Genomic DNA, 22,467 nt, shown 5'->3' with positions numbered 1-22,467 from the left:
TAAGGCAGTGGAGTTCCGTCCGGGCGATTCTTTAGCAAGGCAAGCAAGCAAAGAATATGATATTGCGCCTGGAGAATAAGTGGTGCAGCAGCTCCATTAACCCCTACCTAGGTAACTCTTCTAAAAGAAAAAGTCTGATGATCTACATGGTATATTGGCGTAATGGAAGTGAGATAGATATGCATACATAGGTACATAATCATTGTTCATCACTCATGAAAAGTCCAAACTTGAAACTACAATGACATGCAAAAACCAACTTCACTTCCAAGACACTTACGCTGATCCGGGACGCTTCAACATCTCACTACACAAAACACAAGACTTGGATCATTCTCTCTTGATTCTCAATTTTATACAGTCAAGACCATCCACCCGTACAGATAGATAGTCTGAGAGATAACCCCCCCGCCTGGCTACCTTATCCACCGCTCCCTCCCTCCTTTCTACCTCTCTCCTCTTTTTTTCCCGGCAGAACCGTACGCCCCCGATGCAAATGCAAAATGTAAACGAGAGAAAATATACGATCCAGGAATAAATAAGAAGCGCAGATCAATAAGTGAGTGGATAGGGTTACAAGAGCTACAGCTAACCTGCCCGCCCCTGTCCTGTCCTATCTTACCTAACCCGGGACTCAGAAATGTGAGAATGGGTATCAAAAGAAGAGAATTAGAGTATCGTATCATGACAGTATCGTGGCATTTCTTTCATGACCACACCAAAGCAAACGTTTTAAACTGAACGACTACCCCGAGCCAAAGGCAAGGGTCACGTCTCATGCTTCACCCTCTTCGCATCTCCTCCCTCCTCTCCACTACCACCCCCTTCCCTCTCGGGCGTCTTCCTCTTCGATCCATTCTTGTCTCTCTCCCCCGAATCCTCCCTTAGAAAGCTCGGCCCCGTTCCCACAACGGGCGTCGCGAAATTCAACGGTGAAGGAAGTGTGTTGTTCTCCCTGCTAAAATTCCATTCTGGGTAGAAAGACGATGGAGAAGGCAAGAACTCATTATTCATGAAGCGACTAGGCAGTGCAGATACCGGTGTATCGATTAGAGTTCCGCCGCTAGCGTTGGCGTTCTGAGGGGGCTGTGAAACTGGATGCGGACGCGCGAATGGATTAGGTGGCCCAGAGGCCCCGGCTGAGAGGAGAGCAGATGCGGATGGGGAGGGAGGGGGGAGCACGACACCCGAGCCAGAGGAATGTTCTTGCGAGTTACCATTTCGGCGGGCGTTGGCTGGGTCTGCGGATGAGCGGGGTGAGGAATTGGAATCTGCCGTTGCACTTCCACCATCCGAGGGTTCGTCTGGGATTTGTACTTTCAGGACTGGACGCTTCCCGCCGCCTTGCGAGGCGCTATTTGTGCGCGAAGGCGGATGAAATCCTTCGGGTACCGAGGATGTGGATATATTGCGGTTCTTGTCATGGGTCTGGGCTCGAGCGGGAGGGGAACGCGTCTGCTCTGTATTACGAGAGGCCGTCCCAGCATCTACTGATTGCGAGCGGTTATTTGGAGCAGCTGCGTCACTTCGAGCTTCAGTGTTCGACGTAGATGAAGCCCAATGTTGAGAAAGGATAGACCGGCTTTCATCAATAGGTGTGAATATACTCCTGGATTTTACCGACATTCGCTTCACTGGCTCCGGCATTTGCTGCGGTTGTTGCTGCTGCTGCTCTTCTTCAGGTTGTTCTGGTTGTTGCTGTTGAGGGACCTGCTGCGGTATTTGCTGTTGAGGGATCTGCTGCGGTATTTGCTGCTGGGGGATCTGCTGCTGCGGAATCTGCTGTTGAGGAATTTGTTGTTGTTGCGGCTGTGGAGAGGCTTCGGGACGGGACTGCGGTCTTTCTTGCTGTGGGAAAGCCGGGGGCATAGAAGCTCTTCGTTGTTGCTCCTCCGCATATAGCTGCTGCACCTGCTGTGGATGCGGGCGTTGTTGGGGATGCTGTTGCGGATGTTGTTGCGGGTGTTGCTGTGGGTGCTGCTGTGGTGGTCCATAGTTTGGATATTGCGGTCCTGGCTGAGGAACACCCTGAGGTCCTTGCATAGGTGGTCCCTGCATGTGCAATCCATGCCCATGAGGTGGCAAGCCGGGTTGGTGGGGATTATACATTGGTGGATTAGGCATAAACGCGTAGCCATTGGTAGGCTGAGGATGAGGATGTTGTTGCGGGACTAGGTTTGAGCTTTGCCTCCGAGGGGCATTTCTAGAGGAAGGACGAGAATCATGTTGCGGGGTATGTTGTCTTTGTTGTGCGTGAGGGTGAAATGCACCGTTTGGGATCGGGGGTGAAGCCGACGGCGCTTGATGTCTGATATGTTGGAAAGCAGGTTGGTTCGGGAACTGAGGAGGCATCATCTGTGGTTCGACCGAGCCGCCGTGTTGGGACATCCCAGACCCATCCTCATCGTCATCATCATCCATCTCTTTCCCCTTGCCCGTAAAGTCCGCGGGTCCCTTGTGTTCGTTGGCTCCTCCATACTGAAAAAGGTCACGTCAGCTATGTTCCGTGGATGTGCGCGGGTAGGAACGTACGTAGTGATATCTGGATAGGATCTCTCCAATGTCGGAACTCGAGTACTCGTATAATTTCTTGTTATTTCCAAAGATGATAACGGCGACGTCGACGGAGCAGAGGACGGATAGCTCATGTGCCTTCTTGAACAAACCGCCTTTGCGCTTGAGGAAAGTTCTGCAGATGGAATGATTAGCTGCTGTGCCGCAAGCGGGAAAACACCAACACCTACACTGAGCGGTTGCGATCATCCTTGATCGCCTTGATCTCGATCTTCCTGCGTCCCATTGCTGCGACGCGCAGATGCTGCGGAAGATAGGCAGACTCTGTTATAAGTTGCTCCACGATGATGGGCCGACAGGAGCTGGTGCGGCCGGTGTTCGTCGCCCCTCAATCACCACTGGCCCAATGATGGTCGAGACACGACGACGTTGGCGGTGATGAACAGAAGGATCCCAAGACGCGGCGATGAAGTCGGCGACAATGGACGTGACGCGGGAGGCGGGCGACGAGGATGGCAAAGGCCAGGTCGACGCGGCTGAGACTCGGGAAGCGTCAATGGACGCGGACAATGGTGATGCAGTGCAGCGGAGAATGACGAGCACCGAGTCTGACGGGAGGCTAAGTTAGGGAGTTATATTATTGTCGGCCGCCGGTTGGTGCACGGCAGTACCTGGTGGGCAGGGAGAGCGGAGGGGTGATGGGAGGGCCGGTGGTGCATGCGACGATCGATTATTGATAGAGCGGCAGAGATATAGATAGACCGACGAGAAGATCTGTGAAGGCTGGATAGGGATAGGGATATGATATGATATGATATGTAAGGTAAGGTAAGGTTCTGGGATGATGCTAAATATAGAGAAGAAGAGGTGAGACTCGACCCTTGGAAGTTGTCGACGAGAGAGGAATCATGATTAGATTATTAACCGTGGTCCTACGGTGGCCGGGGCGACGGGGTGGGCGTGTGTGCCGTACCGTAGATGTTGATTATGGCCTGACATACCAGGCAGAATTATGCAGTACTACTACTGTCTCCCTCCTTTACAGCCTCATTCAATCTCAACCTCACAGCAGCACCTCTCCCATACAACACATCAGATCAAGTACAGACTGGTAAGTGTCTACAACTCTTCACACCGTCGCTTGTTTACTCTGCCGCACGGCCAGACTCGTCTGCGCAGTCTTCCTTGTCCGTACATGCACCCGTCTAAGCGCCCGGCTGCCCAGTCAAGGCGCCGTGGTTGGCCCTGTCCACCCTCTGTCACCTGTCAGAGCCCGGATTGGATATGTCCTTCAGGCTTCAGGTACTCCGTGCTGCAAGGGGTGAGGAAAAGTCCCCAAAATAGCCCGGAAGAAGGCCATTTTGGTGTCTTCTCCGCCCGCTAATTATACCCAAGAGAGCCATGCTGCCGGTACACAAGGCTGAAGGGGCTTGCATGGTTTGTTTGACCAGATATCCTGTGTCTTAGATCTCTTCCGAGATCATGCCTGGAGTCTGGCCTAAGATTGTGCTTCACGACCTATCTTGATCCAGCGGCGAAAAAGCCCGAATCCCACATATCCTTAATGGACCATGATTTGTAAATTACAGCACATTGAGAACTCATCTCCAAGAGGAGAAGCCCTCGTCACCTTTCTCTTCTCGTCACCACTGAAACCCATCATCAATCACCCCGTCACTATCCATGCTTCTGCGCTCGCCTTAGATGTAAACACTAGGGATCATGAATGAATATAGCTTTCTCCCTTCTCTACCTTAATAGCAGATTTAATTTCTATCCTGGATCAAGGAGTGTGAACCCCCCGTAAGTAGCGAGACAGGAACGAAAGATCCCCTCTCTCCCCAAAATACCCATTACAAGCACCTCTATCAAGCTTCCAGATCCGCAATGAGGCTCCCCGCATTCGATCCCCCATCCCAGAGTACCCGCACCCCCAGTACCTGTCGTCCTACAATCAAGTCCAGTCCAGTCCAGTCCTGTAGCTGCGATAGGTTCGGTCAATTCCCTTCTCTATTTATAACTCCTATCCCTGTCTCCTCCCTCTCCTCCCTCTCCTCCCCTCACAACTAAGATAACGCTTCGATCGTTCGCTCAGTACAGCCTTGCCGCGGGGCTACCTCCGTCTTTGCTCACAGCACAGACTTACATATGTATAAGATAAACAGACGTAGATTTTACACGGGCTGACGTGCAACGCTGAGCGCGAGTCCGGCTATGCTTTGGACTCCCTTCTAGAACGAGCACGCGAGTAGGACTATGTGTATTCCTGTGTTGCTTGGTAGCATCTCATCTCATCTGCTTCTGATTCGTGTCAATTATTGTCTCTATTAACGTTTCATTCTCTGATTGGAAGTCTGTTTTCATCGCACCGCTCATTACACAGATATGGCCCTGACCTGCAAGGTCATACAACTCGGCCTTGTTCCCATCTCAGGTCCACGTCATCCGAGCCCATCCATAACTCCCAGAAACAAAGTGCTTCTTGCTCCCAGACCCGCGCGTCTCATTGAAAAACACCCAGAATGCATTGCGGCCTCTACCGACCAAAGTATTGTACAGAGAAGTGAAAAACGAGGGAACCTCCATGCTGATCAGCCGGCTAAACAACCCTCGTGAGCGCCTCGCAAAAGGAGCTTATGTTACTATATTCTGTCCTCCAGCAGTCGACCCAGCGACAAATCGCATCGGTGGAAAAGGTGTGAAAATGTGTGTAAGGGGATGGGAGAGGAGAAGAGGCGGTATTTATGCGTGTTGGTGATGGCCATCAACCAAACGACGGCGCGGTGATAGCCCCAAAGCCACCATGATTAGGCATGCTATCCTCCGGCTTCATCGTACCGTTGAGCATCGGGCAGAGCCTGAGATTTCAAGTGTTAGCACTAATGTTTAAATAGATAGATGTCCGTATAAAGTCTCGCTTGATGAGAGCTACTAAGCCTCATCCACTGAGTTGAACGCTGAAGGGCGTATAAAATATGCTGAATCAGTTATCTATATTTGGGGCAGTACTTTTTATTCGTTTTGATATGTCCTGCTTGTCCGCAATTTGCACATTTTCTCGTGGTTCCGGTAGGCTTCTCGATAGATTGCGTGGGGGTGGATGGGGAGCCAGCATTGGCTGTTTCAACCGCCGACGCACGAGGCGCCTTTGCCTTCTCACGAGCATGGCGGCGCTCTTTGTTTCTTTCCAGACGAGCAAGTTCTTCCTTAATACTGTTGAATGGTTGGTTAGCATTATACCTGGAGCCGGAAATTTCCATTACATACCGGAGAGCTTCCTGTCTGTCGAATTCGGCATTACCTGTAGGTTTTGCTTCGTATACACTAGGTACAGCAGAGTTAGCAACATCTCAATGTGGTTATGGGCGGAATATCTTACTTCAAAGTCTCAGCTTCGAGTGCGTAGCGACGCTTCCGATATTCACGCCAAACTCGAACATCCTTGATGATTTCAGATCGTTCTTCGGGTTGCCCATTTTTGTTGATATAGGTGCGGGTAATGCGCATCGCCCTGCTACTTCGTTGCTCACCTACGCTGAACTGACTAGCAGAGTCATCAAAAGCTGCTGTGGAATGAGGAGTCTGTGCAACACCAAATCTTTCATCCTCATCCGCTTGCTCACGTTCCAAATCATCTTCAACAGGCTCAGTGGTGTTGGACAGGTTTGCCTTCTGCTTCTCCCAGATATCGCGAATGGCGTCGTTGTATAGAGCTTGTTGCTTTCTAACATTATAGGTATGACCACCATTTGCCTTTTTCTCTGCCAGTATGGCAGCTTCCGAGGTTGCGGCCGGCCCCTGAAGAGCACCAATGTAACCTCCTTTCATGGATGTCTTGATGAAACTGAACGCCAACCCGCAACCCGAAGGATCCCCTGCACCATGGAGTTCAAGCATGGCTTTGTCTTGAGATGCTTCAATGAAGGCTTTGGTCGTATACCAAGGAGCTAATTTCTGCTCGAGGTCTTTTCCTTCCATGGCACCATCTTTATCTTCATCGTAGTCTTGAGCAGCATAACCCGCATCCTCAAGATATCGCGAACCAACCTGCATTGCATCGATCACGCAGACGTCTTCTGGCTTGACCATGGAGCGAATGGTGGCTTCATCAGGTATGGTCTCACCGTGCTTCATTCTCCAGACCTTCTCAGTCTTGTCATAATTAATGAATTCCTTGAGCTTCTGCCTATTCTGCATATCACTCGAGTCTGCAATATGTTCGGTAATTTCTCCGATCTTCAAATTGTGATGGGGACTGTGCTTGATTTTTCTGAATGCGATCATCTTCATGCGATTCTTCGCAGCGTTCGTAACCCTTCGAGAATGTGGTCCAGGGATCTCGACAGAGGGGAATTGTTGTCCTACGGCAAAGAGGTTATCGATGTTGCGAATATGCCAATTGGTACCGCCGATACCCGTGCTATTGCGAATGACTAAGAAGTCGGTGCTCTTGGGTGTGTGTTTGAAGATAGGAGCTCTGTACATAGCGTTGTGGATCGCGCGCACCGTCTCTCCAGGATCAACCATTCCAAAGTTTGCAAATGGAGATTTATCTTCGGGAAGAAGTACATTCACATCACCAATTTTGTCTTCAGGCATGGGCCTCTCTTCATCTTCGGCATCCTTGCGTCGGTAGTAATTAATAATACGGTTACCCATACCAAAGTTCGAAAGCACTGTAGGATGCTCTTCGGAGTATTCAAGCAAGGTGGCGGTAGAATAATGATCAGCAAGTGAGAGATCCTTAGACTCCTTGAAGATCTCTTCTATCGGCAGACCCTTGAGGGTTTTCTTCTTCCGCATACCAGGCTTAGAAAATTGTATGGTCTGTCCAACGAATCTGTTGAACTTGAGAGATGGTCGATGGAATGAGCGAGCGTCTCGAGTGTAGAGCTTGACTCTGTAATATGGCCACTGAAGCTTGAGAGCTGGCATGCTGTGTTCGACAGACACATTTCCAAGAGTTGCACGAACTTTGCTTTGATGGTTTTCTTTCAGTGCATCATATGCTTCATCGTTGGAGATATTGAACCGTGAACTGAGACTGGCTGAAAGACCGCCCTTTCCTGTCCGCTTGAAGCGCCCACCACTGAGCTTTTGCCGCTTCGGAGCTGGGTTGTACTCTTGCACGTCAAGAAGAAGGTAGGGGTCGTTGAGATCCAGTACCACGCGCTTAGCAATCTTGGCCGTGGCTGCCTCGAAATCATCCAAGTTAGGAACTGGAAATCGCGGAATGTTCATGTAGTCTGGCTCTTCGTGCGTGGTTTTTCTTCGCTTGGCAGAATGTCCGAGAACCTCCTGCTCCCATTCATCCATGGGCTCTTCCTCTAGAGCTTCCGCAGGTTGTAGTTCTGCACGTACTGGATTGATCTTCGAATCCCAATCTTGACAGATGATCTCAAGATCTGCCCAAGTCACCCCTCCTATCCTCTCATTTGGATCCGGAAGGGAGTAGTCGAAGTCATCTTCTTCGCTCTCCTCAGCGGAAGACTCTTCTTCGATTGTCACTATTCCTTTGGTCTCTGCCTCCAATAAACGCTTGCGCTTATCTGAAGATGCAGACGTTGCTGATCGGAAAGATTTCTCTTGGTCAGGAGCGAGATCCAGGCTGACTTTGGTGGGTACGAGGGGTTTGGGTGGTTTGACAGGGACTTTCGGAATGAAGTGTGCTAGCTTCGGTGGTAGGAGATCGTTCCAGTTCAAGATAGCTCCCGGTTTGAAGCCTGGCCACATCTGCTTAACCAGGTCCTCTGTGGTCTCTGCGACTTCAGGTATGTCAGGATCTTGGTTCGCCTCGCTGTAATATGCAGGAAAGTTCTGTCGACGTTCGCGCTCGAGGTCGAACTCGGGTTCTGCAGATGGGAGCGTTAATCCTCCATTGATGTGAGGCGATTGTGCTTCGAAAAGGGCGTCGTGATCCTCTCCCTCATCGTCACCGAAGAGATCGTCCACATCATTGCTAGTTCCTCCATCATCTGTCAAGGCTGGTACGTCGCCTCCACTTGGGCCTGATACCTCTTCCTCTTCTGGCAAGTCATCATCACTTATGTCCTCGTAGTCCTCCGCATCGTCAGCCTTCTCGCCAACCTCCAGAGGGCGCGAAAGGTCGTAGAGGGTCTCTTCACCAGGCCGGGCCTGGAGGATGGCGCCAAGAACAGCCTGATCCTCTTCTTCTTGTCGCTTCCAGTCAACCTCCGTGAAACTGGTGAAGTCAGAGGGCTCGGTATCAGGCATGCTTGCTGTTCTGCTTGCTAATCCTCCCCGGACGAGGTTTTGGGCTCAGAAGAGACTTCTAACATCGACGTGTGGGATGCAGTTGCTTTGCCTGTGTTATGCTCGAAGTTGTCGGTTTATCGAGGTAAGAGTCGCAGCCGTTGAAAAGGTGAGTGAGTTGAAGGAGAGTGTGGACGGATGCAAGCACGTCAAGGAAGAGTGGATTCGACGCGGAGAGCTTTTAGGTCAGCCGACGCGAGCCAGCGACGCAATCTGCACGCGAGGCTGAATCAGGTGATCAGCCGCCACAACGTATCTGGACTTTTTGCTAAGACGCCCTCGCGCCTCTAGGCTATACAGCGATAGACCTCTCGATTCAGAATTTGCAATGCAGAGAGCAGCAAAGAACAAAAATAACAATCAAAGTCTCTTGTTTTGTTGCTGTCTATCAGTTGTATCACAAAGTGTGATCAGGCGCAACCACGTACTCCCCCACACTATGTAATGTGTAGCGCGGATGGCGGCTGGTCCCCTGGCGGCGACGACAACGAAGGGATCGCTCCCACTTTTGGTGGAAAAAGTCTATTATAAATAGTAATTTAAGGACTTGGAATCGCTTCAAGTGAACCGCAACCTTATCTACTTTATACATTGCATTTTCGGACCCCGCGAAGGACCCTAAAGGTATTTTGCGTCCTCTACTGCCACATGTGTTGAGAAGCCTCTACTATTTCGATCATGGCAGCAACATCATTATATCCTGTTTCTGTCAAGGAGGACTTGGTGAAACAATTCGTGGGAAGGTCAATCGAGGATGTAGGGACGCCTGTTGCGGTGCTTGATATCAGCAAGTTGGAGAATAATTGCAACCGCATGTTGGAAGCATGTGCGTCTCTGGAGTTTGAATGGAGAGCCCATATCAAAACACACAAGGTACTTCTAAATCAGTTACTGTATATTTCTTATCCTGAGTATGCAGTTCATATAACCTGTTCTTGGGATCCCTTTCTCCAATATTCCCTTATACATCGCTCATTACAGACTGTCCTCTCTACTTTCCTTCAGAATTTCAGTACATCAACCAACGGTGTATTAACTAACCTTTCCACCAAGACCATCGAACTCACTCGTCTTCAAGTTGGGCCAGGGACTGGCCCAGTAAACCTAATCGTTTCTACTCTCATCGAAGCCGAATTCATTCTTCCCCTTCTCCTCGAATACAAGTCCCAAGGTCGCGCCGTCAACGTTTGTAGCACCCTTTGCAATTTCTTCTCAAATCCCAACTGAAATTTGCAGCTTCTTTACTCCTTTCCTATTACGCCCTCCGCTGTGAGCCGTCTCTCACACATATCCAAGTCTCTTGGACCCCATGGGCTCTCGGTGATGGTCGATAATACCGACCAAATTCCCTTCATCGAAGCCCTGCGTGATCAATCCGGCGTACCGCCCTCAGTCTTCCTGAAAATCGACCTGGAGGGACACCGTGCCGGCGTAAAGCCCCTCTCCCAGCAATGCACATTGCTGATCAGCTCTCTACTCAGCCTCTCCTCAACCACAGTACCTACCTGTCATTTCCTTGGCCTCTACTCGCATGCCGGGCATTCCTACTCCAGCGACTCCCGCGCCTCAGCCCTCCAATTTCTCCGCCAGGAGTTCGAGACGCTGCTTTTGACCGCTAAAGTCGTCCATTCCACGTCCTCCGAGAAAGCCATCTCTCCCACAACACCACTAGTTCTCTCCGTTGGCGCGACACCTACCACGACCAGTGTGCGAAATTTACTAGTGCAAGACTCCAGTAGGTCAGAGGAGGAAGCTCAGGCAGTTGCTGCTCTGCGCGCCACCATCTCCAGCATCCGGGACGCGGGATGTAAGATCGAGATACACGCTGGTGTCTACCCGACCCTGGATCTCCAACAGCTAGCGACCCACGCTCTGCCTACCGAAGGCCCGCATGCGATGCTGACGTGGAGTGATCTGGCATTTACAGTCGTTGCGGAAGTAGCATCTTTCTATCCCGGGCGTGGGAAGAACGGCACCCCTGAGGTGTTGATCGCGGCCGGTTGTCTGGCGCTGGGAAGAGAACCCTGTAAGGCGTATCCTGGCTGGGGCATGTTGACGCCTTGGAATAGACCGGGCGTTCAGATGCCAGCTGGCGGTCCGGAGAAGTTCGAAGGTTGGTTTGTCGATCGTGTCTCCCAGGAACATGGGATACTGGCTTTCAATGGCCCGAGTGGTAGCGAGGATAAGCTGCTGGTGGGTCAGAAGGTAAGGATTTGGCCTAACCATGCTTGTATTACGGGGGCGGGCTTTGGATATTATTTGGTTGTTGATGAGAGGAGAGCGGGTAGGGAAGATGAGATTATTGATGTCTGGGTGAGATGCAGGGGTTGGTAAAATCGTCTTTCAAGTGTTTCTTTCGGGAGAGTATATCGGAGAGTATATCGGAGAGATATTAGGAGTAGGAAGTTTTTTTTTTCTGGATAATCATTTCACTCCAGATGTGTTGATACGTTTTAGAAACAAGGTATATCCACAAAACCATACGCCATCCTCAATAACCCTCTTCCAATGCACCGAACTTTTCTCCGTTCCCTTCTTACACTTTTGTTTTGAGCAAGAAAGATAGGAAATACAATCATTTACACCTCTTCTCTATAATGGACACCCCAAATTCTTCGTATTCCTTCCTTGAAATCCACATCTGATGGAAAGTTCCCAAACTCCCCAGGATACTGCCCCCAATCCAGCTCCCAAATCTTCGCTCTGCTGTAAGACCTGCAGCGTGAATCTTGATCCTTGCGCCGGGGTACATAGTTATCAACTCATTATTCAATCTATCATTGAAACCATTTAACAAGCTCGAACCACCGGTGACAACGATGTTCTGCAACAACGCTGCGCGGAGATCCACATCCACAGCCGAAATTGATGCTTTGATCATCTCCGGAATGGTCTGGGATTTCTGAACCGGCGTCTCTTCAGAGGGAATAGGGAGAGCAGCAGAGGCGTCGAATAGGCCTTCAGAGGCGGTGAATCTCTCAACACCCCACATACGGTTCGCGCCGTCGGGGAATTCGAAGACACGGCCAGGCTGCGAGCGCACAAAATCTAAATTGGTACTTCCTGCCTGGGTAGGCGAGTTTAATCGTCCTGGTCCAGCCCAGACTTGCACTACGCTCTCTTTAAACTCCGTCAATACACGTTCTTCTTCCAGGGCACGGAATGAAGGTGTCGGCGGGTTGTCAAATTTGCGGTAGACTGCTTGTGCTGGAGCTCCAGCGTCGACTGGAGTTTTGGATGCGATCATGTAGTGGGGGACGAGATCAACCTTTGGATCTGCTGCTGAAAACAACGAGCGTATCTGCGATGAGAGCCAGTTGCCGGCCAATGGTGATTTTTGGACGCTCTTTTTAAGGATCAAGCCATCATGCACACACATGACTGAGGCAGTAGAAGCACCCATATCAATGACGAGCGCAGTAGCCTTTCCGGCCCCGAAAGCAGCGAGAACGCTGTTGCGCGCAAGCCAGAATGCAGGACACCCCCAGGACTCCATCGCAATTTCGATACTCTTCTCTCGGTTTTTAGTGCTGTTCCATGCCGTTTCAGTCATCAACAAGGGGTGTTCCTCCAACGGTTTCTCCCCTTCCTGTACGCCCTCCATCTCCGCATCGACATCTTTTTCGTCCTTGAGATCGTCGTTCAAACCATTGGTCCTCGGATCCGCCTGCTTGAAACTTGTGAGTCGCGACGTAATGGCGTATTCCCATAACTGCGTAGCCGTGTCCCAATCCTCTGTGGTCCCATCCTTGGCCATGGGGTTCCGTATCTCGAGGCCGGCTAGAGGGTTGTGAATAGCGTCGTCGCCGAATACAAGCTTCTTGTCTGCTCCAACTCCATAGTACGAGTTAAGAAAAGATTTGGGCGTATCTTCTCCTGCGAATCCGGCGCGTACGCTCGAGTAACCTGGGTCGAGAATGATTGCTGATACTTCATCTGTAGAACGAGAGGATTAGATCAAGGTTTTGGTGATGGGATATTGAGGATTTACCTCCGCCGTAGACATCTGTTGGTTGCACCGACGAGCTCAGTGGTTGGGATGCCATGTTTGCGACACGAGATAGCGATCCCAATATCGAAGTTGTAGAAGATAATTGCTGATGGGTGATTGTGGTCGTGTTTCGCGATGCGATTCAAGTCGCAGTTGAAGATGCGCGACTGAGAGGATTGAGAGTACGGCCGCCTCTATCGCACAATGACGCAACCAGATAGTCTAACTGTAAGTTCACCCCGCATTCATCTGGACTTGAACATATCTACCTACCGATACTTTGATAATGTGTCGAACTCGTTCAAATTGTGGTGTTTTCATATCCTATCTGCTACTAAGATTTGATCTCTACTCTTCCAATCCTTACCATAGACAGGAAGGGAAGTCCCTTGCGTTCAGCGAAGTCCTGGGTGACCTTTAGGCTTTGAATTGCCTCCATTCTTATTTATTGATTTATTTATATTTATATTTTGTTACTCTGGCTTCTCTCTTAAAGTTATGACAAATTCCATACTGAACTCTTCGGCCTCTCCCTCTTCTCTTCTGAGCCCCTAGAATTCCACTGCTACTCATTGATACCTAGGTAGTCCCCTTTATCTTTACACGTGACTATGCCGGGAATGGTAAAACATTCTTGCGGGGCACGTGCTGAGATAAGATTCCCAGATTGCTTCTTTCCACCTCCATATCTAAATTTAGACTGAAATTCTTATCCAGATCTCCTCTCCTTTAACGAACTCGTTTTATCTATATGCTTTGCAAGGCAATATGTTGCTCAACTAGTTGGCTTCCTATATATGCTTGAAGGCGCTTAATTCCTCAGATCGTGCCCCCGTTCCCATTTCAGAAAGTCTGATAAGGGTTGAAGTTGACACCTCACCATATATCGTTCCTTTTCAGGAAGATCAAGCCCCCTTAAAACATAATTGCAAAATGTCTACCCCCCAAACATTAGAAGGACTCCGGTCTGGCCAATACAAGGGCGCCAAACGGCTCAAACTCTCGTGCAATCTCACCGAATTTCCCCGCGAGATTCTCGACCTCTTCGAGACGCTCGAGATCCTGGATCTGTCCGGCAATCCTCTCTCCAGCCTCCCTAGAGATATCAGCCGTCTCCACAAACTCAAAATTGCCTTCTTCTCTGACTGCAACTTCACCACCTTTCCTGTCCAACTAGCACAATGCCGTTCCCTCGAGATGATTGCTTTCAAGAACAACCAAATGGCCACTATTCCGCCAGATTCATTTCCTCGCAAACTCCGCTGGTTGATCCTAACCAATAACCTTATCACCTCCCTCCCCACTAGCATTGGGCAATGCCATCGTCTGCAGAAGTGTATGTTAGCCGGAAACCGCCTCACTTCCCTTCCCGACGAGATGGCATATTGCCGGAAACTGGGTCTTCTCCGCCTGTCATCCAACAAGCTCACCTCTCTCCCATCCTGGCTCTTTGAGCTGCCCGAGCTCTCCTTCCTTTCCTTTGCAGGAAACCCCTGCGCTCCATCCTTTTCGGAGAATCCCACCCTGTCCTCTGTATCTTGGTCTTCCCTCTCCGTGCAACACCTCCTCGGCGAAGGAGCTTCGGGGATCATCTCCAAAGGCGCGTACGAAAGCCCTGCAGGAGAGAAAGAAGTAGCAATCAAACTATTCAAGGGCGAAGTTACGTCTGACGGCTCACCGCTCGACGAGATGAACGCCTGTATAGCCGCAGGCCAGCATCCGAACCTGATCAACCCGATCGGAAGGATCCACGACCACCCGGAGGAGAAGAAAGGGTTGGTGCTCGAGCTGATTCCCCCGCACTATACCAACCTCGGCCTACCTCCCACGTTCGACAGCTGCACGCGCGACGTCTTTCATCCAGATACTGTCTTCTCCATCTCGCAGTGTAGAGCGATCCTCCTTGGGATCGCGAGCGCCGCCTGCCACCTCCACGAGCGCGGCATCGCGCACGGCGATCTCTACGCGCATAACATCCTGATCGACACGTCGGGCCACGCGCTCCTTGGAGATTTCGGCGCAGCGACGATCTATGGGAGAGAACATGCCCAGAGAGACGCCATTGAGAAGATGGAGGTCTTCGCTTTTGGCCATCTGGTTGAGGACCTGCTGGATTTGGCGGAGAGGAGGGTAGATGATGAGGGGGCATTGGGTGAGAAGGAGGCGTATGCAATTCAGGGCTTAATCGAGCTGCATTACAAGTGCTCAAATCCGGTAGTCTTGGAGAGACCAACATTTGCGGAGGTTCGCGAGGTGCTAGAAGGGCTATGAGATAGAACAATACATGAGAAGCCTAGGTTTAGAAAAAAGGATATAGAACGATAGATCTAGATTAAGTTCTCTTTAGGTCCTTAGATGATAGATTAGATCTGAAAGCTGGTCCGTATAGAGCAAATGTTTGAATTGATTCGATATGGTATATTGTGGAGCCTGTCTGGTCATCTTTAAGGGAAGTCTGCACTCTTTTATTTTCTGCTCTAAGAAACACTGATATGTGTAGTCAGTCGCTCAAGCGCGGTATCAGCAGACGAAATAATCCATTACCCCTATATCCAACTCATCCCCTCTCCCCTCTCAACCCCCCTCTTCTCCACTTCTTTACCCCAAAAAGCACACATTCAAACTAATCCTCCCCTTCTCCCATCATCTCAAATCCAAACAAGTCCACCAGTGCAAATGCGCGGCGCGAGAACCGAGCTTTCGAAGCCGATCCTTAGAGTAATATACACATTGAAAAATTGACACCTGAACTATTTTCTCTATTTCCCGCTCTCCAGCATCGACTTGATGCTTCTAAAGCCTTTTTTTATTCCTCTCTTTACCGGATTTTGAGTAGGTGCTTTGATTACTATCAACATGATCCAAAAAATAAAACATAATATAAATTTGCAACCTGCTCGGGGATAGGATCAAGATGAAGGAAGAAGCAGGTGAAGAATGGCTATTGGATTAGGTACCTAGTTGCTTGCGGATCTGCTTCTTTTCTCTCTCTCTATAAATACCCCATTACCATATTCCAATCCTGGACCCTGTCCTCGTCTCACTTCCTAAGAGTTTCATAGCGCGTCTCTTCTCTCTGGCCTTTTCCCATGCCCAATAAGCCAAGCCAAGCCATCTCATTCATACGTCCCCAGAAATAAATCCCATCTCGGGGGACAAAAGAAGAAATAGACATCTACGAATCCGTACACTCGCCAAACGAGTTGCCGCTCTCGCCATCGTGCGTGATGAGCGCACAGTACTGCGCGCTCGTCTCGTCGCTGCTGATAGAGCCGATGACGACGCGGTCCGCGCCGGGGCTGCCACCGTCGTAGGTGCCGGAGGTCAGGATGGGGAATTCTAGGTAGGGAGAGGAGCAGCTGAAGTCGAAGCCCTCGTAGTCCTTGTACTGGTGCGGGTAGCCGTCTTTGCCGACGGTCTGGCCGTTGGCGTAGTAGTTGAGGGCGGCCGTGGCGGCATCGTCGATGTTCTTCTGGCTGTAGGTCGTTCCTGGAGGGCGGGGTTAGAAAGGCGTGAAGGGGAGGAGGGGAGGAAGGGGGGAGGCACGAACCATCGCAGTTGGAGCTGTTCGGCTCGTCAGAGATCTGGGCCATGGCGGCGCCGGCGAAGAGGAGCGCGAGAGAAGAGATGAGGAACTTCATGGTGATGGAGTTTCTATTGCAAGTGGAGACAAGCTATAGGGAAAGGAGTCGGAGGCTTGGAGATCTGGAGAGAGCCCCTGAAGAGAAGAGAAACAAAAGAGAGACATATCAGGAAGACGCTTCTATACTTATAGATTCCTAACCCGACTCGAGTCTGCACAGTAACCGTACCTCCGGATGCAGCTCCGTACGAAGAAGCTTCCCAGAATATCCATTTGCAAGTATTGACCTCCACTACGGAGTATCGAACCCCGCCGTCAACCTTCCCGCGGCTCCCAAGAAGGCGAGGTCTGCAGTGTGATTGGAGATAGGGGAGAGTCCGGGAGACTTGACCTTCCCGAAGCGAGAGGCGCGAATCCTTCAAGCGCAGCCAACGCCGCCAGCATCAAGGATCGCTCTATGCGGTGCGGACCAACAAGATCGGAGAAGAAGAAGAATGGAACAATCTGCCTCCAAGGGCTCGCGCAGTTGGCCCCACGTGTGCACAGTAGCGGGTGTACCGTTGTCGATCCTCGTCCGGCACTCGCCAGCCACGGAGCCACGGAGCCATCAGACACAGCTCTTGAGAGAGCCCCTGACAGAGAGGCAACTCTCTCTGTGTTATTACGGAGGATTGTCGTGCTTACCAGCTTCCCGGAAAAGTTACTCAACCCGACGCTCTAGGCTGGATGAGGAATGCGGTACTGCTCTAGGCCCGGCATTCAGAGCGGCTGATAAACCTGATAGAGGGATGAACGTCGTCGTGTCGGTTTCATAGTGGGGTACGCTGCCTGGAAAGCTGTTCCTTGTGTGGATTATTGGACCTAACCCCTTAGAAGACTGCCGCGAGAAAGGAAACCCATCTATTTACTACAAAGCCTTTTAAAGGTAGTTGAATGTTGTTGGTCACGGCCCTGAATGTAGGTACAAGAGGTAGCCCTTAGTCCTTCCATATCCCCTATAACTGTCCTAATATCGAAGGTTGAAAAACATTGAGGTTTGCTCTAGTCAGCAGTCAAGGGAAGGGCTATAGATATCTCTAGTCGAGTATCGGAGTCAGACGGCTTCTGCTCTCGCTGGGTGGAAGAGTCGGCACCAACTCAAGGTTGTGATGGTATTATACGATAGGTAGGCAGTTCCGCTAGATTTCCAGAATTCCAAAGCGCGCATGGTCAAGCATTCGAAATTCGTTTCATATTAAAATTCTCAATTATTATGTCTTGGTTTTGGTATCAGCTCGCTCCTCCCTCTCATTTCTCCCACTTTCTCACACTTCTTTCCACCACGTCCAGCAGGAGGTCTCTCAAACCCTTCACCAGACATGAAAATTAACACCACCCCTCAGGGAGTCAGCAGCTGATGAGCAATCTACCGAACCATCAAGCACCGATAAACAAAACCAAAGGCAAAAAAAAAACAGAAGAGAGATCGCTAGCAATCTGGAGTCCAGTGGTATCTTAAAGTGGAAAACGGTAACTTGCTAACCAGCAAAGCAAAACCAAGTTTGTGAATCGGGCGGTCGAATAAAATCTTTAAAATCAAAATAGACGGAGAGAAAAGTATGGAGATTTGGGGCCGTCCAGTTATTGAGGTGAAGAGTCTTCGACATGTGAAATGTGAGATGTGTGGCAGCTGTGTTGTGTCTGTGGTCTCAAGACCTCAGGTGAAAATAACAGGGAACTTGATGTTGTGTACTCCCGAGTACGTGTATGTGTTTTGCGACTGGTTATTTATGGACGTCGGGTTATTGGAGTATCGCTTGACTCCATATTCCCGGTCAGCTCAGCGACACGGGCCTTAATCCTTGCCACGCGGGATTCAATGGCTATATTTCATTAGCATGCTATGCTTTGGGAGCTGATTAGAGTTGCTTACTTTCTTCCCCGCTAGTGTCTCCATCATCCCCATCTGTCTTTTGACTGTAGGTTCCCCCACTCTGCTCGTCACTCTGTCTCGCCGCACGCTCTGCAGCATTCTTCTTGATCTGCGCCCAGCGAGCCAAGGCAGGAGGTAAGTCTTTAGTTGATTCGTCATCTATGTTTAATGCTTTTTTAGTGACAGGTGGCGGGACGGGAGTAACGCTTTCCTCGCTCAGTTTTGGTGAGTCAGGTACGAAAGCAGGGACATCTTCCAGAGGCCCTTGGTCGAATTTGGAGAATTCGTGGTGAGCCTCATCGGCATCGTTCGTATCAACACGAGACATACTGTGGAGCGAAGGTTCATAAGAGGGATTGTAGTTTTGATGGGACGTTGGGACGGGAGTAATGTCATCCTCAGAAATTGGGGCCGGGGAGGGTGCAAGATTGGGGCTTGCATCAGTCTGTGAGGAGACCGGGCTCCTCTTTCTAAAACTAGAGAAGCGTCTGCCGATAGAAGCACCCCCAGGTTGAAGACCTTGGCTACCGTTTAGGGTTTCTGGGGCATTTTCGGAGGGCTGATATTCGCGGTTCTTGTTCCGGCCGAACATCTTGCGGAATCCGCCACTGGCGGGGTCCCTCTTCTTCAACCTATTGTGCTTTTTGCTCTCTGGACTTGATCCACTCTGGTCTACGGAAAGTCTTGGGGTCTCAGACCGCGCCTCTACAGGTGGAACAGGAGAGGATGAAGTCGGAACAGCTTTGCGATCGATCGGATGAGGATCTTGTGGGAATTCAACCTCAGTAGCCTTTTCGGATAAGATGATGTGCTCTTCATCCTGGTCCGCAGTAGGCGTCGGCGGGAGTTTTGTTGGCGGGGTGGTAGGTGTCTTCGACGGAACTGCAGGAGCTGCTGGAGGAGATGGGATAGCAGGGAGATCTCGCTCTTGAGGTTTGGTTTGCTGCTGGTTTTGGGCTGGCTTCGAAGTATCCTGACTTTTTGCAGCCCCATTTGTCTGAGTCGTTGCGCCGCTAGCACCTCGTCCGGTACTTGAATTAGAAAGATAGGCCTCTCTAATAGTATCCTTGTCGTACTTGCTAGCCCACTTCATAGCAGGTGAAGCTTCGCTCATGATAACTGGCTGCAGGGTAAAGACACTGCTAGTGTTTTGCGTAGCAGTGTCGGAATTGTTCCGACCTCGTCGCGCATTCTCCTGTGTCTTTTCTGCTAGCTCTCGTTCCCTCTTTTGTAACTGAATCGCGGCAGCCTGGATTCGAGCGTGCTGGTCAGGCCCAATGCTTGTCTTGCTTGCTGCACTTTGGCCCTGTTGTTGTTGGTTGAAACGTCCATTCTGACTTGGGTCCAGCAAGGCCTGCTTCCCCGTAGACTTGCTCCGCGTTATACCTTTGTTTTTCCTTGATCGACCCCAGAAGCTCTTCTTCTCGGCAATATATGCATTAGGGTCTGGTTTAGGGGCAGCTCCCTTGACCATTTCTTCCATTACCAACCATCTTCCCTGAGGAATGATTGTCTCAATCAGTGCGCATCGACCAAAGGCTGCCTTTCTCTGCGCAGGTTCCTCACCAGCCAGACTGCTAATCCAGACCCACCAAAAGGAATCGTCAAGATCGAGTCTGGTAATGCTCGCCAACTCGCCAGGTTCTAGATTTTTCTCGGACTCGAGCCTTGGCCGATGCGATTGGGAGCTTCTTCCCCGGTTATTAATATCAATTGGAGGGAGAATCTTGTCAGGCGGGAGCAACAAAGGCGCAGGGCCACTTAATCCCTCATCATCCGCGAAGCCAGAAGAAAGGAAATCGGCCCAGGAAGGGGTAGTGGGCCTACCCGACCCGACACTTCTGGATTGCGGCGCGCTTTTCAAACCTTGGGGTCGTCGTTTCACAATGTTGCCATCATCATCCTCTTCTTCCTTCTCGTCGAACGTACCTGAGAAGCCTATATCCTCGAATCTCGACCAAGCTTCAGGCAACCCAGTTGGATCTTTCGCGCTCGATACTTGCGACTGATTTGCTGAAGAAATAGAATTCAGGACCCGACGGCACTCGTCTGTCAAAGCCTTGACTGGATCCTCATATTCTGAAAATTCTTGAAGAGCTCGATCGTCGTCCCGGTATTGGAAATGGTTTGCTCGGCGCAGCAGCGCAAAAGGTGTTGGGGATACGGAATCCACAATCATGACGACTTTTGTTGTTGATGATTGTAGAAGCGAGGGTCTCTCCGGTGGGTATTCGGTCTCTTGAACTAGCTTTTGAAGAGACATGGGAAGAGTGGATATGCCATTTATCCCCTTGGAAGATCCTGGAGATAGCGATCGAAGGTAGGCAAAGAACAGATGACTTGCAGCATCTGCAGCGCTGTAACGTAGTTAGTACGATGGTAGAACGAGAATCCGTAGAAGCACGCACGTCACCCAAGCCTTGTAGCCTACATCAAACCCCTTTTCTTGAGTAAACTCTTCCTCCTTATGCTCAAAGGCCCACCAGCCCGCTAATCTTGACAATTTGCGCCCACCTAAGCCGTTGCTCTTGCCGTGCGCAGCAATTGCAGAGAGGAGATCGAAGAAATCGAAGATGATCTTTGTGCGCGCATCGGAATCAACACTCAGGGGTATAAAGGTCGCAAAGGAATCCTTGGCCATGTTCGAATCTGGACGAAATTAGCATGAGACCGTACAGCTCCCCGCAAACATACCTATCTCTCCCACTTTAAACAGCTCATATGCATCCCATGATACTACTCCTCCAGGTAATCTGCTCCAGCACCACTTGACCACGCTGCACAGAACCTAGTTGCGCATCAGCAATTTTCTACTCTCCCAGATCGTTCCGGGCTCACCATGGGCTCCGTCAGTCGTAGCTCTTGCGCCAAAGCCTCTCCCTGTAATCTCTGGTCCGAATCGAAAAAATGCCGAATGAAAGAACGCGCCGCGCTGGGATCCGAGGTTGGTCGAAAGGGGAGAAGAAGGAATGGCATGTCCAAAGCTGCGCGGGGCGGTCAATTAGCTTGTGCAACGCGGGAACAGATCGCGATGGCATCGTGCATGATGGATCCCGGGAACGCAGCAGATAGATTCATACCTCTTGACTTCAGCTCCAGGGTGCAGCCTCTCAGAAGCTCCTGTACCTCCTCTGGTTCAACCGACGTTCGCGTCCACGCATCATCCCATCGCGGCTTCGGGGGTGGGTCATTGGCGGTACTCTGCTGTGCGCCTTTCGACTTCAGTGCCTTCGCGGGTCCATCTTTGCCCTTCAGGCGCGAGAAGAAACTCGGCATCGTGGTTGGTTGTCTATTTGTCTATTTCGAACGAGCGTTTGGGGCGAGGAAGAAATTGTGTTGGCGCTGCAGCTGCATTCATTCGATCTGGCGGTTTGCTTGTATGTAAATATTTCGTCTGCGCGACGCGAGCCTCGATGACGGGGTAAGGTAGTAAGATCGAGGGGGGGCAATCAGATACAAGTGAATGAATACGAGCAGGAGGAATTGTAAATATTCCCCGTTCTTTTTTCCCCTCTGCCGGATCTGCGAGATGGCCGTTGGGGGAGCAGGAGACTGGAGAATTGGAGTCCGGAGTCTGGAATCTGGAGTCTGGAGCAGAACTTGGTCCTGCAAAAGGGGCAAGGTGGGCAAGGGACAGTCAGGAAAGTTTATCGGGATAATTTCAGGGGCGGCGGCAGATTGGTTATTTAGTGCTATTTCACGCTATTTAGTGCTATTTAGCGCCACTTAGCGCCAAAGTATCATTTAAGGGCGCATCAATCCGCCAGGGCGGTAAGAAGCGATGGGGCTAACGACCTCAATACAGCATTACGGAGTAATATGTAAACATGTAAAATAGAGAAACGTCGGAGCGCAAGATACCTCAAAAGGTGAGAGAACAATTGGGAATTCCCAGATACCTTAGACAAAGAGTGTGTTGAATATCTAAGCGGCTAGACACATGCACAGATACGCAGATCTATGAACAGCCGGACGGACAACAATTGCCGGACTGCGGAGCAAAGGTTTCAGGGCCTTCCGCCGCGCATTAAGGCGGCACGCATGAGCTGAGTTACTACATACTTGCCCTTACCTTAGAGAGCAATGGCTCGAGCCTCGCAAGAATGCGGTCAAGACTCAAGGACCCGGATAGCGATGGGATAGCAATAATAATATGCCGTATATATTGCCCTTCAGTCTTCCTGTACCTGCAAT

General features: G+C 50.5%; 7 protein-coding genes across 7 annotated transcripts; 2 read left to right on the top strand and 5 right to left on the bottom strand.

Moving 5' to 3' along the window:
* Positions 1-768: 768 nt before the first annotated feature.
* M430DRAFT_31348 (hypothetical protein) lies at positions 769-2,800 on the bottom strand (the record flags this gene model as incomplete). Its single annotated transcript, XM_024866032.1, has 3 exons — positions 769-2,478; positions 2,533-2,689; positions 2,745-2,800. 3 exons carry the CDS (start codon positions 2,798-2,800, stop codon positions 769-771), a joined length of 1,923 nt encoding a protein of 640 aa, XP_024717037.1.
* Positions 2,801-4,804: 2,004 nt separating this feature from the next.
* Positions 4,805-8,927, bottom strand: M430DRAFT_147458 (hypothetical protein). The gene is made up of 4 exons (XM_024863066.1): positions 5,894-8,927; positions 5,782-5,838; positions 5,524-5,727; positions 4,805-5,372 (listed from the first exon to the last, which is right to left on the bottom strand). Exons 1-4 carry the CDS (start codon positions 8,746-8,748, stop codon positions 5,279-5,281), a joined length of 3,210 nt encoding a protein of 1,069 aa, XP_024717036.1. The 5' UTR covers positions 8,749-8,927; the 3' UTR covers positions 4,805-5,278.
* Positions 8,928-9,465: 538 nt separating this feature from the next.
* Positions 9,466-11,121, top strand: M430DRAFT_22873 (hypothetical protein; the record flags this gene model as incomplete). Its single annotated transcript, XM_024864783.1, has 3 exons — positions 9,466-9,660; positions 9,841-9,972; positions 10,024-11,121. 3 exons carry the CDS (start codon positions 9,466-9,468, stop codon positions 11,119-11,121), a joined length of 1,425 nt encoding a protein of 474 aa, XP_024717035.1.
* M430DRAFT_128764 (hypothetical protein) lies at positions 11,097-12,906 on the bottom strand. The gene is made up of 2 exons (XM_024862079.1): positions 12,779-12,906; positions 11,097-12,723 (listed from the first exon to the last, which is right to left on the bottom strand). Exons 1-2 carry the CDS (start codon positions 12,831-12,833, stop codon positions 11,363-11,365), a joined length of 1,416 nt encoding a protein of 471 aa, XP_024717034.1. The 5' UTR covers positions 12,834-12,906; the 3' UTR covers positions 11,097-11,362.
* Positions 12,907-13,500: 594 nt separating this feature from the next.
* Positions 13,501-15,169, top strand: M430DRAFT_128758 (hypothetical protein). The gene has a single exon (XM_024862078.1). It carries the CDS (start codon positions 13,712-13,714, stop codon positions 15,047-15,049), a length of 1,338 nt encoding a protein of 445 aa, XP_024717033.1. The 5' UTR covers positions 13,501-13,711; the 3' UTR covers positions 15,050-15,169.
* A 541-nt stretch (positions 15,170-15,710) lies between these two features.
* On the bottom strand, positions 15,711-16,489 carry M430DRAFT_147446 (hypothetical protein). Its single transcript, XM_024863065.1, has 2 exons — positions 16,329-16,489; positions 15,711-16,267 (listed from the first exon to the last, which is right to left on the bottom strand). The coding sequence occupies exons 1-2, from the start codon at positions 16,417-16,419 to the stop codon at positions 15,954-15,956; spliced, it is 405 nt and encodes a 134-aa protein (XP_024717032.1). The 5' UTR covers positions 16,420-16,489; the 3' UTR covers positions 15,711-15,953.
* Positions 16,490-18,128: 1,639 nt separating this feature from the next.
* On the bottom strand, positions 18,129-21,549 carry M430DRAFT_54009 (hypothetical protein; the record flags this gene model as incomplete). Its single annotated transcript, XM_024868436.1, has 6 exons — positions 18,129-18,223; positions 18,274-20,630; positions 20,682-20,922; positions 20,968-21,061; positions 21,112-21,257; positions 21,354-21,549. 6 exons carry the CDS (start codon positions 21,547-21,549, stop codon positions 18,129-18,131), a joined length of 3,129 nt encoding a protein of 1,042 aa, XP_024717031.1.
* Positions 21,550-22,467: the final 918 nt, after the last annotated feature.

This window comes from Amorphotheca resinae (assembly GCF_003019875.1).
Source record: "Amorphotheca resinae ATCC 22711 unplaced genomic scaffold M430scaffold_13, whole genome shotgun sequence".
Taxonomy (NCBI): domain Eukaryota; kingdom Fungi; phylum Ascomycota; class Leotiomycetes; order Helotiales; family Amorphothecaceae; genus Amorphotheca; species Amorphotheca resinae.
The sequence above is the reverse complement of the archived record's forward strand: the minus strand, read 5'-3'. Positions and strand labels throughout refer to the sequence as shown.